The sequence below is a fragment of the Akebia trifoliata genome, chromosome 13 (genome assembly GCF_017979445.1).
Source record: "Akebia trifoliata isolate Shusen 1 chromosome 13, ASM1797944v1, whole genome shotgun sequence".
NCBI classification, from domain to species: domain Eukaryota; kingdom Viridiplantae; phylum Streptophyta; class Magnoliopsida; order Ranunculales; family Lardizabalaceae; genus Akebia; species Akebia trifoliata.
Genome location: NC_141387.1, coordinates 3,864,554 through 3,877,447, shown reverse-complemented (window position 1 = coordinate 3,877,447; position 12,894 = coordinate 3,864,554). Strand labels below are relative to the sequence as shown.

The 12,894-nt window shown below is 35.7% G+C and overlaps 1 protein-coding gene, 1 long non-coding RNA gene and 1 pseudogene across 3 annotated transcripts; 1 reads left to right on the top strand and 2 right to left on the bottom strand.

Annotated features, from left to right (window-relative positions):
* Positions 1 to 2,141: 2,141 nt before the first annotated feature.
* LOC147387383 (phosphate transporter PHO1 homolog 3-like) lies at positions 2,142 to 3,726 on the bottom strand. Its single transcript, XM_086421438.1, has 4 exons — positions 3,472 to 3,726; positions 3,329 to 3,373; positions 2,734 to 2,883; positions 2,142 to 2,645 (listed from the first exon to the last, which is right to left on the bottom strand). The coding sequence occupies exons 1-4, from the start codon at positions 3,580 to 3,582 to the stop codon at positions 2,364 to 2,366; spliced, it is 588 nt and encodes a 195-aa protein (XP_086277564.1). The 5' UTR covers positions 3,583 to 3,726; the 3' UTR covers positions 2,142 to 2,363.
* Positions 3,727 to 3,797: 71 nt separating this feature from the next.
* On the bottom strand, positions 3,798 to 7,735 carry LOC147387382 (uncharacterized). Of its 2 annotated transcripts, none has more exons than XR_015171424.1 (4): positions 7,347 to 7,735; positions 4,930 to 5,455; positions 4,238 to 4,813; positions 3,798 to 4,193 (listed from the first exon to the last, which is right to left on the bottom strand). It is a non-coding gene; the product is annotated as an uncharacterized LOC147387382 (long non-coding RNA). The 2 variants fall into 2 exon arrangements; XR_015171425.1 differs by having other exon boundaries at positions 4,418 to 4,813; positions 7,347 to 7,734.
* A 1,128-nt stretch (positions 7,736 to 8,863) lies between these two features.
* On the top strand, positions 8,864 to 10,925 carry LOC147387381 (receptor-like serine/threonine-protein kinase SD1-8 pseudogene; annotated as a pseudogene).
* The last annotated feature ends 1,969 nt before the right edge of the window (positions 10,926 to 12,894 follow it).

The window sequence follows — 12,894 nt, the reverse complement described above, 5'->3', positions numbered from 1 at the left end:
TTTTCGAATGGGACTTCAATCTGTTCTAGGTTTAGTAGGGTTTCGGCAGCACTTCCGCTCTGTCGGAAGATTTTGGGAGGTTCTTGGGGCAGAGCTTTGGGGGCTTATTTAGCCAGTCCTAGCGTTAGGATTTGTTCCAAGACATGCACGTTTGATAAAAAAAACCCTTCTTAAGTAGGTGAAGAGATCATGTTGCTGGCGTTTTTGAAGAAGAAACCTTTGATTGAGAAGATAAATCAAAATCCTTCTAATGTAGGTGAAAAGATCATATTGCTGGGTTTTTTTATGAAGAGAAACCCTGAAGATCCTTAGATTGAGAGTATGATCCAAGAATTAATTAAGAGGATCCATGGATCGAGAGGATGATCATGAAGTGTACGTTAGTAGTGGAAGTTTTTTTTTTTTTTGTCTAAGTTTGGATAGTTCAATTTTTTTTAAAGTATTTTGAGCTATAGGAGAGTACAATTTTGGAGTCTGCCCCACGTCCCTAGAGCTCCAAGTGTATTGAGGGCTTTCCTAATGTGGGTATTTTTGTAAATAGACGTGCCTCATTGTCATCCAACAGCACTTTCTTAGCACTCTTTGTAAAAAAGAACCATCAACTTTTCTCGAGTGTATAACACTCGAATCTCGAGGAAAGTATCTATGGTTCTATGAACGACAATACATTTGCTTAGTGTTTTTTCTTTTTTAAATTGGGAATACTTTCAATTCATGTGGACCAATGGGACTATGGGCTTTACCCAAACCAAAATATTGACTATAACATATATAGGCAATGTGTTTTGTTCTATATTAGCTAAAAGTTTTAGAATGGGCTTTAGGATGATGTCTATGATGACAAGTTCATCCTCACAATAAATCATCACATTCCGAAATTTCTAACCCTATCAAAAGTGGTTTACAAAATAACGGTAAAAATTAACAGTCTACTATTCATCAACTTGTAAATTGGGGTTCAAAATTTTGGAATGAGCTGTTTTTTTTTTGGTAACGATAATCTCCATATCATATAGATCGTTCTCACAAAAAATCATCAAATTTCAGAACTTTTAGATCACATAGGACAAAACACATTGACTATGTCATTGGCTCTTGAACCCAACTCTATATGGCAAATTTGCTTGACCAATAACTTTTTTTTACACTAATCTTCAATTCTATGTAATGAACCTTTGAAAAATAAATCTTATCCTCTTCAAATCAAGATTCTATGTACTTTTTTAACCTCCAAACCTTACAAATAGAGTAGGATTTTGAATTAGAAGATGATGAAATTTTGGATTGAAATCCCTAATCACCTATCTTTAGAATTTATTTATTTAATCTTCAAAAAAATTTCTCACCTTCTTCAATGTTAAGATTCCATCTTCTTTTGCGACCTTCAAACCTTGTGAACATAAATGCATAATATGATTTGAAGTAGAACATGATGAAATTTGGGATGGAAAAAATCAAGGATATTTCACTTGGTGGGTTCTTTCCATTCACTACAGTAAAATAGGGCTATACCGACAGCCGTGACCGTCGCTATAGAGATAAATACCGTCGCAAAAGACATCTAGCGACGGCCAGGGAGGCCGTCGGTAGTCGTCGCTAATAGTCCCATCGCTGTATCTTATACCGACGGCCAATTTTTCACTAAAACGTCGTTAAGTGCAGGACTTATGGCGACAACCGATATTGGCCGTCGCTATAGGGTTTTTTAAAAAAAAAAGTTTGATCTATAGCTACGGTTTTGGCCGTCGCTGTAAAAGCTTTTGAAAAACAAAAATTCCAATTTTACACCAGCCCCCTATGTATTGCTGAATATTGGAGATACCCCTATGTTTTGAAATTGATGACCTTGACCCCAGACATCAGCATTGTTGAATATCTTTTGAAATTGTTACCTATTAGTGGACTGATACAAATTCTCACCAGACATCCTTGATGAGCTACTGATTTTACTTTAACGTTACAAAAATTAATGGATATTGAGTAATTAAAACAAAATATCTTACAAATACTGAAGTGTGATGTAATGCAAATATATAAGGAACAAACCCAACTCTCCATCGCCATTATTTTCTAGCAGACTTTGCATTGAACTGTGCTAGATCACCATATCTTCATCTAACGTCGGCCTCCTACACAATGGACACGTGGCACAATCATACTGTGGCCACCTGTCAATGCAGTCTTTGTGAAACAAGTGACTGCATTTCAACTCCCTGATCTCTTCTCCTTCCTCAATTTTCGATAAACATATGGCGCATTTCTCTTCAAAACTATTCATCTTCAAGCATACACCATTAACTAGTTTGCCCCTTCTACAAAAAAATCCTAGCTCCGCTCCTGTTCAAAGTAAACATCCTATAATGTCAGCTACATGGCTGGCTGGGTAACTGCTCATATAATTTATCCCTCAACCAACGATTCTTTGATCGCCTCTGTAGGAGCCCCCAATCAATAACAATATCCCAATATGTACTCATGATCGCTGCAATGGCTGAGGTGATCCATGCAAACACCAACCAAACATTTGACTTGTTATTGGTCTGAGTGTAAGCAGTCCTCATAACCAGAGCCACAATAGTTGACATGTATTTCAATCCATTATATCCCTGCATTGGATCTTTCTCCTCATACAAGCGCCGGAGACACTACAACAGAATGAACTAATATCATGAGTGTGAACACATCAATAGGGAGGTTAATGGTAAGCAAATATGAAAAAAAAAAAGGACCAACCTGAAGAAAGCGGAACCAGTACGAAATTGTAGCTATGATGAAATTGAAAGTGACATACACAGCGTTATCCTTGCAAGTGGTCTGCCTATGTCGAAAGTCACCCCAAACATAGTAGCAGATGTAGAACTCAAGACTCCTAAGGGCTTGCACCTGAAACATATGAATAAACAAGATTTCTTAGAATGTTGAGGATCTAGTTCCACATTACTTACAGGTTTTGAGAAAAAAATGAAAAAGCAAAACCGACAAAAATTGCACAAACACAAGGATTTATGTGATTTGGTAATGTCCCTACATCCATGGATCCGAACAAGAATAATCACTATTTTCATTTTAGTTTTCCAGCCCAAGAGATCTCTATTTATAAATCTGGGAGTTGATAAAACATGTCTATCTCCCATGAAATAGAAACCCTGATTTAAAAAAAAAAAAACCCCTTGAGAAAATATTACACAATTGCCCTTTTAATAAACTCTACACCCTCGCAACTCTGCGTACCGCCAACAAAATTGAAGACATTTACACAACACTAGTTATTTTTATACTTAATTGTTCCTCTATATAAAGAAACTTAGCCTGAGCCATGGAGTCAAACCTGACTAGTGAGCTGGTCTCCCAAAAAAAAATCTGGTAGGGTGACCTGTGATGAAATAACAAACAATAAAAAATCAATAAACTTGTCTTAAGTGCCGATTTCTCTTCCATTTTTTGTAGAAATTCAATTAATTCATCCTTTACCTTGTAGAGCGGGGCAAGAATACAATGGTATAAACATCGGAGTAGGAAGAAACGGCTTGAGCGATAAATGATATTGAATGGGTAGATTGTTATGAGAATTACCAGTTGCATAAAGAGATAAATTAGTAACTGAGTCTATATATAATTTGGAGAGGGAAAGAATAATTTGGCTAAGTATTGGTATCTTACACAAACTAATACTAGAGGGAGTACTTCAGTGAATGCTTTGTAATCTTTGGTTTTTGGGTCCATCTCCATATCTAGATTTGAAAGAATACAAGCCAATCCTAGTGTTTCTAGGCCGGTACTGAGGAGAAAGACTTTTCGGTAACCCAACTTTGTCCCTTGCTTGAAACCAAATATAAATGCATAATTTACTCTGTAATGCCTCCAGGCATATATATTAGCTCTGCACATGAGCATATGTAGGACAACAAATCCAAATAAACTGCAGTAAAGTTCAAGATATCATGTTAATTAAGACAAAAAAACAAGTTAAGGACTAAAGACTCAGTTCCTGTTTGCAAATTAGCAAACTGTCAAACAAAATCGCTTTTTCTTTCTCTACGATTAAGTGAATAAACTGAAACAGAAACTGAACAGATTTCAAACGTCGATCATTTGTAGGCGAATTATCATCATCAGATGCAACAATGAGTTGGGTGGCCACATCGGGATTCCACTGCAGAACTGAGCACCGTCTTCGATTTGAATCCGAAAAACTAACAGCAAACAAAAATCAAATCATTGTGAGGAAGTAACTTGCCTAATCATTGGTTTTTGTCACCTTAAGTCCCAAAGCATCCATCAACTGAAGATAACAAACCAGTAATGGTACCCAAAGTGCAAACATGAAAACTAGGCAGGTACTTCCTCCATTTTCAGTATGGATCATATTCAGACACTCAATGACACAATGGTCATTGGAGATAGTTAATGTCATTACCATTATAAACTTGCATATGGCAATGTCCACCAAATCGGAGCTTGCATTGCTGAAAACATCGATTAAGGGGGTGTATCCACCATTGTACAACCATCCAAGCACGCCCCACTTAGCGGCCTTAGCTGCATTGTATCAAACCACAGTAGGCATTGTATCAATAGAACAAACAAGAACTCAACTTACCTTTTGTGTGTCTCTGCTATTAGTTACTGGCTTATTCTCATTGTTCTCTAATAAGATATGCCGAAAATTAGTGTTTGGTACATCTTTTACTATATGCCACTTAATAGGGAAGCTACCACTCCATTTATCTTGCTGCCAGAAATCCATATCCTTGTTAAAGTAAACTGTGGCAATCATCTCTGCAACACCACAAAACTGCCCACTTGCATTAACCTGTATTGGAAAGAATCCCCGTCAACAAAGCTTAAAACAAAACCAAAGATGGAAAAAAGCAATACCCAAATTGATTATAAGAAAACTCACAGAAAAGAATAGAAATACAGGACAACCTCTTGGATTTCTAGCAACTATTGTTTGTGCATCTTGATACGCTAGTTCCAGTCTCTTGTTCCCATTAGGAGTACTTTACCATACATTATATTTAATGCTCTTATGCACATCATCCTCATTATACAATTTGATTACGAAGAACTTGGCATTAACATTGTTTACAGGAAAATCTTCCATATTATACTGATCAGTATAGATAATGATCTTTCCCTGTTCACTAGTAGATCCTGTCTTTGTTGAGTAGCCATCAACAGAATTAGTTGGCATCCATTGGCTTTTTGACCTGTTCATCCTAGGCCCTCGATTCTGTTCACCTAGCAAATCCTGATTTCCATTTCCATTGTTTGAAACCCCACCATAGTGCAACCTGGGCCTATCCACCACTACCCATCCACGTGCATTTGATCCAAAGTCGGGTAAAACATTAGTAATGGGAGAAGCAACTTTTAATGGGCTACGGATAGTGGAAACCTTCCTAACAGGCAATTGATCCACAGCTTGACTTGAGCCAGTAGCATTTCTACCCTGGAAAACACATCATTTCAAACAATGATCTAAAGATTAATTCCTGGAGCATTTTGTACGAGAATAGGCAGACATTAGTACACACAAGTTTAGTGGTTGAGTTTGGGGCTAATTTCCAATTTTCACAATTTATGAAGCAACACCTACATTCCTGATCCTTCCTGTCACTACAATGTAAATGGAAGACAAAGGGCTATACCATGTACATTGTTAAATAGACCTCAGTGAATTAAGGGCTATACCATGTACCAGAAGTTAGATTAGTGTGTGCCACAGGCTGCTTACTAGATGCCACATTAGCTACAGAAGAATGGGTTCATGGGTGGGTTCGATTTCATTCAATTTTAAACATATCTATGAGTTTACATTGATATAAGAATCAAAAGCTCATATTTACACAGCAGGACACACATTAAAAACAAAAAGAAGCATAAAGAATAAAGCATAACGATTATCAAATATGTATTATTAATAATATGAGTTGCAATTTAATATAATATGGTGTTATCTACAAAGCTCTTATCCCTTACTAATGAAAATAGATAGAAGTGTCCATAAAAGAATAAAAGTCAAAGAGATTAAAAAAAGAAGAAAGAATTATTGATAAGGGTTGACATTGGATAGGAAACAAAGCCACAAGAATGATGTTAAAATATAACATACAAAGTACCATAAACTATAAATGCAACAGTGGTATAACTAAATCCAGGAACACAATTAGACTCGCACAACCTATGGTTTCAATTAGATTATATATGTTGTACTAGAACTATAGCCCAACATTGCAAAATAGCTTCCTTTGGTACAAGGGAGACAATACTAATACATGACTATCATTGTCATCCTTCCACTCATTACATACAAGCTTAGTTAACACAACACTTCTGTATTTATCTATAAAGAGTGTGTTTGTCATTCTCCTTCATTCAAGCAAGTATCATTTGGTATCACTTTCTTCTTATTTCATATGTATTGGGTGTTGGCTTCTTCGTTTTTCCCCTTTAGAGGTCATGTCGACTTCTCCTACAGAGCAAAGCCACCTTCATGACTAACAAATTTTTTTACTTGTGAAAAAACATCTCATTGCTGATCAACAAATTTTTACCTGTACTAGCAAACATGATTCATGAATCCAACTTTTGTTTGCTCAATTAAGCCAAATAATTATGGGTTCATTTCATTTTATAATTGAGACCTTAACTAATGTGTCTTTTTTTTTTTTGTTTTGTTGAAGCCAATGAAGATTGTAAGAGGAAGAAGTTTCTTGTTAGTTACAAAAGGTTTGATCATGTAGTTGCCACATTGTCATGGATACGTGTTACTGGTAAGCGAAGAAAAACATAGCACCCATAATATCTTTTATTATTATTTTTTAAATTTTGATTCTATTTATCCGGAAATGATATGGTTAATCAATTTTGATTGCTGGCTTCTCATCTGTATATGTAAATATTCAAATTTTGTGATACAGAAATGAAATTCAATGGAGAGTTTACAAAATGTGACTATGTGGGCTAGACTTTCTTTCAAAGCTTTCTAACCATTAACAAATGAAAAAATTAATACAGATCTGAGAGAAAACTTGATAATCTAAGTGAGTTCTCAGATTTGATAAGCAGAATTGGGGAGTGATTGTCTCCTGAAATCTGATTTTGTTCAATTGAATATTAGTTAGCTATAAAAATGAGAAATTAGGGTATTAGTTTGAAATTGAACCAAAAATTGAATTAAAATCATAGAAATTGGGATTTTGGTTTGAAATCAAATCAAAATTTGAATCAACCCTATAGAAATTAAGATTATATAGAAAAATCAACAAAATATGCAGAAAAATCTAGGGTTTAGGGATCGATTGAAGAGAAAAATTAACAAAATATGTATAAAAACATACCTAAATTTTCGAGGTCGAAATCAAATCGGATCTATTTAGTTGAACCCTCGCGCATTTGAGAGATCAAGAGAGCGAGAGATCGATAGAGAGGTAGAGAGGTAGAGAGGCAGAGAGGCAGAGAGAGATCGACAGAGACAGATCTGTCGAGTATGAGATGAAAGAGAGACAGATCTATCGATTTGCAGACGAGAGAGAGAGAGTGAGGCTTCGTTTTCGAGTGTCGATTCCTTCTGTACTAAATCAATCAACGGAGATGAGAGAAAGAGAGTGAGGCTTCGTTTTCAAATTTCAGACAAGAGAGACAGAGAAAACGAAGACAGATTTCGTTTGAGACGAGCGACAGAGAAAACGAAGATAGATTTCGGGTGAGTGAGTGAGTGAGTTAATAGAGTTAGTGAGTTTGGGAGAAAAAAACATTATATTGCGACGGTCAAACTTTGACCGTCACAAAAAGTGGTTGTGGTAGCTAATTTTTCTTGTAGTGATTGCCATCAATCCCTTTAAAGATCCTCAGGCACTTGATATTGTGGTTATATGGAAAATTTACACAAAATCTCTATAGAAAATCAAACACCCCAAGCAATCATTCAAAAACCCAAAGATCTTTTTAGTTGATCAAGCATGAAGCTCGGGGAGAAGAAGACCCACACAAAGCCACTACTGAAGATCAAGCATTCCAGTCAATTATCCACAAATGCAAAGGAGAACACTTAGTTAATTGAATGTATAGAGATCTATACCATTTCAATATCCAAATTCAATAAAATTATTTGTGTTCTTATTTTACACATCTCGAGGTAGATCATGAAATTTGTTATCGATAGTTTTTTTTTTTAATGTTTTTTATTTTTATTAATTTTTTTATTGAAGCCCATAGGGCAAGAGGACCATTAGAATTTTCTATTTCACGACTAAACCTGTCCAATGGGTATATCAATGTAACATCTACTAATATAATTCTGTGTATTACTTAAGGTAATGAGTAACATGTTCGCACAATGTCATGCCGACCTGCAACACAAGCAACACATGCTTCACAATTCAATGTGTCCCTACCCTGTTATGTTATATCTATCTCTACCTCTGGTCTAAAAAATAAAAGATATTCTTAGTCAGATATTATAAGTGAATATACCATGGCACATGGGTTTGAAGTGCCCCCAAGTTTACAAGGTAGCAATTCTGTTTGAAAGAATAGTAAAAATAAAATTATGATGGTTAGGGTACCCTTGTTGGATTCCATGTCTGGGCCATTTGTGCTCTTTCTTGATGTATTGGGGATTTAACCATATTCCGAAGGGGATTCCATGTCATGGCACATGGGTTTGAAGTGCCCCCGTGTCTGGCTGCCTCATTCAAAATGTGTCTTTGAAATTTGAATAATAAATGACGCAAAGAAGACTTAAAGAAAAGCACCATCAACGTCAACGTTCTCTGCCTACCTTCATCCCACCTTCCTTTTCACACTTAATTATAAATAAATAAACCCAAAGTTTGAGATACTTTGGTTAGGAAAGAATGAGAAGCATAACTGGTATGCAGTTTCCCCTCATTTTATTCTTCACTTTACTCACATTTTTCTCAAATATTTCCATTGCATCTTATATCCTTACTCCACAACAATCCATTAAAGATGGCGAGACGCTTGTTTCAGAGGGAAATCTCTTTGAATTAGGATTCTTCAGTCCTAGAAATTCAAAGAATCGATATTTGGGAATAGGGTTCAAGAAAATCCCAATTCAAACAGTAGTTTGGATTGCAAACAGAGACAACCCAATTAAAGATTCATCCGGAATTTTAAAGATCAATGAAGGTGGCCAGCTTTTTCTTCTAAATGAAGGGTCCAGAATTATGTGGTCGACGAATCAGTTCAAGGTAGAGAACCCAATTGCACAGCTCTTAGACTCAGGAAATTTTGTTATTAGAGAAACAAACAATGATAATCCTGAGAATTATCTATGGCAGAGTTTCGATTTCCCGACTAATACATTGTTACCTGGAATGAAGCTAGGGTGGGACTTAAAGAGTGGTATGAATCGATTTCTTACATCATGGAAAAATGCTGATGACCCATCAACAGGTGACTATACTTTCAGTATAGATCCTCATGGATTTCCAGAAATATTTCTTTCGAACCAACAGATTCCGAATTATCGAATTGTTGAATTGGGCCTTGGAATGGGGTTCAATTTAGTGGTGTCCCGGAAATGAGGCCTCTTGATGGTTTAAATTTCAGTTTTGTGGTTAATCAGGATGAGATATATTACAAATTTGATGCAATAGTGAATCAGTTGTTTCAAAGTTGACTGTGAATGAATCTGGTGTGCTTCAACGGCTTGTATGGATCGACATGACTATATTCCACTGGTGTGTTTTCTGGTATGCCCCAAAAGACAAATGTGACAATTATAGAGTGTGGTCCTTATGGCATTTACGACATGAATAACTCGCCTGTTTGCAACTGTGTTCAAGGGTTCGAGCCCAAGTACCAGAAGAATTGGAATTCGGGAGAGTGGTCAGGTGGATATGTTAGAAAAACAGGATTGAAATTCCACGAGGAGGATGAGTTCTTGGTTTTGAAGGGGATCAAAATGCCTGGTACTTCAAGCTCGGTTTATAACAAGAGCATGAGTCTTAAGGAATGTGAAGCAGAATGCAGAAATAATTGCTCTTGTACAGCTTATGCGAATTCGGACATTCATGGAGGAGGAAATGGTTGTATGGTATGGTTTGGTGATCTGATTGATCTCCGAAATGCTGAAGATGGCCCAGATCTCCACCTACGGGTGGCCGCTTCAAAATTAGGTAAATCTCATCATTATTATTATTATTGATAGGTAAGTAAAACTTGAACCCATGACCTCAAACATTAATTAAGTCCCCTACAGCCCAATGCTTCTTTGTAGATGAAATAACTTTGAAGGAACCCTGTTCATTAGATTACACGTAGCATTTACAATGAGGTATTCCAAATTTAGGCAGTAATGTAGGGGCGACGAAGAGGATTCCTTCAAAATTTTGAAACCTGATGATAACTTTCCCCTACAAGAAGACTCTGCTCTTTTAGAAAAGAAATTGAGATTTTGCGTGGATCCTTTAGCTTTGCTGATATTTAACATACCTCTTATATTGACAGATGAAAAATAATTTAAACAATGGAGATTTTTCTTTCAAACGTCTAGTCATTTTGAACGCATTTACTAAGATGCGATGATTGTATTATTTTTAAGGCTTGCATGCCTTTGGACCTCAGTCTTATCTTGTAGATTAATAAAAAATGACCCAAAAACCCATGAATATTCTTATCAAAACCAGTCATCGTCATCTTCATCCTCTTGACTAAGAAGATGATAACGATGAAGGTGGTCATGATGTGACAATGATAATGATGATGAATCATGATCATCTTATTCAAAAGGTTGAAGATAATTTGCTTTGAGAGAATAATTAAAGGTCTGTGGATACACGGTGCCCTCGGGATACACATTTTTATGTGGAATAACAATTTTGTATCCCCAAGCATTTAGATCGACGGTTCTCAGACTTGTCACATCAGGAGAGCTGATTGAGTCTGCCATGTGGGGTAGTCAAATTATCACAATTCTTTTAGAAAAAAAAACTATTTATTTCTATGAATTTTAAAAAATTGATACATGAAAGTAACTAGAGGCGCTTTGCTACCTTTATTCTTGCGTTTGAAACTGTGTTTTCTTGCACATTGGGAAACTTTTGTGGCATTGAGACGTGGCCACAGGGATCAATCCCACCCCAATGGGTGTGGGAATACCTTGGAGTATGAAAAATGAGTCGCAATCCACAGCAGTGGCTCATTCCTATACATAAGAATGGTGTCTACATGGCACATTTAGATTGGATAATACACACATTGGGCTGCGTGCACAATTTGGTTTGGTTAGGAGACCGAGTTGTTTTAGTTTCAAACTGAAGCGTACCACATATATAGACACCATTCAAATTTTATAGGAATGGTTTGGTAAGTCTATTTATTTTAATTATCTTCACTAATATAATGAGAGAAGGCCATGGTTTTTAAACTCGTCCGAGACCGAGATGTATCGACCAAGTTAACTCGGCATTAGAGCTGAACGAGACCAACTCACAAAGTCATTTTTTGACTGAGATTTATGAGTTACGGTTAAATTTATTGATTTGTCTCACGAGACGTCTCAAACGTATCGGAAAACTCGTCCGAGATGACTTAGTATCGGAGCTGAACAAGACAAGACGAAATACCGAGTTTAAAAACCATGGAGAAGGCCGAAGTATGTTTTGATCAATATTAGAGATATGCCCCTTGGTTTTCAAACTGATGACATACTCCCCTCGACCTAGGTTCTGCTTGGAATACTAACAGAAAATGACCTAAATTCCATTGCTTCAACGTTTTACTAATTTTTTCCCCAAAATCAATCATTTCAATCTATACTTTTTCCCCAAAACCAGTCATCTTCAATAGATGAACTTTTTTTTTTTTTAACATCTTTTTTAAGTTTTAGATTTTGTCTTCCTGAACCTTAAAGTTGCAAGAATAAGACATGATTTTTGGAGATCGATGAAATTTTGGGTAGAAAAATCAAGAGTTTCTATAACCATTGAAGATGAGATTGAATTGATAAGAAATTGAGATTCTAGAATTTATCAACTTGAAGATTGAAGATCTTTAAATAGGATTCTTGGAGAAAAAGAAGATCAAAGGAATTTTGGAATGAAATTTGATGAAGACAAGGTTCTATAAGTAGAAAACATAGAAGATGAGGTTGAGGATGAGTTCAAAAGGTTGAAAATGGTAGATTTTTCCCTAAGAAAAATGAAGGGGTTTTTGATTGAGGTTGAAAACAATGGCATTTAGGTCATTTTTTGTTATTATCCAAAATAAAACCTAGGTCAAAGTGGGTATGTCTTCAGTTTGACATCATTGGGGGGTATCTCCAATATTGACCCAAATGTTGGGGGACATGTCTAAATCACCAAGTTTTTTGCAATGTCAACTTCAACACTTTTTATTATTGACTTCAACCTTTTTTATTCGACTCAACAATAAAAATGTTGGACTTGACAATAAATTGTTAATCTCCACAATAAAAAGTGTTGAGCTCGACACTACAAATGTGACTTTTTTTCTAGTTTTTTATCTGACCTCAACACTGGATAAATCTTCTTGAAATACCTAAAAGGCACATATTATAGTTGAAAAATAGAAACTCGAATGAAATGTTAAAAACAAAATGTTCAAAAAATTTAAAATCCCAATTTTGTTCACATTTTTTGTTATAAATTGTCGAAATAGATCAAAAAATATATATTAAAAGTCAAAAATTAAAAGTATATCATTATCCATTCACCAGTCACCGTAAAAAAATGGTCAAAAATTATTGCAACCGCTGTAGAAGAACCCAAGCATGTGAAGATGAGAAAAGGGTAGTGTGCATACTCCATAAACTATTATAAGCGGATATTAGGTTGAGGGACAATTTATATATAAAAAGTTAACTCAAGGGACCATCAAGATACCACCAAAAGTCAGCGA

Excerpts from the sequence above, each read along its gene's own strand:
- LOC147387383 (XM_086421438.1), bottom strand. The coding sequence starts at position 3,582 with ATGCAACTGGTAATTCTCATAACAATCTACCCATTCAATATCATTTAT. Across the intron at positions 2,884-3,328 it reads GAGACCAGCTCACTAGTCAG|GTGCAAGCCCTTAGGAGTCT; the intron begins GTTTGACTCCAT and ends CATATGTTTCAG. Across the intron at positions 2,646-2,733 it reads ACTGGTTCCGCTTTCTTCAG|TGTCTCCGGCGCTTGTATGA; the intron begins GTTGGTCCTTTT and ends ATTCTGTTGTAG.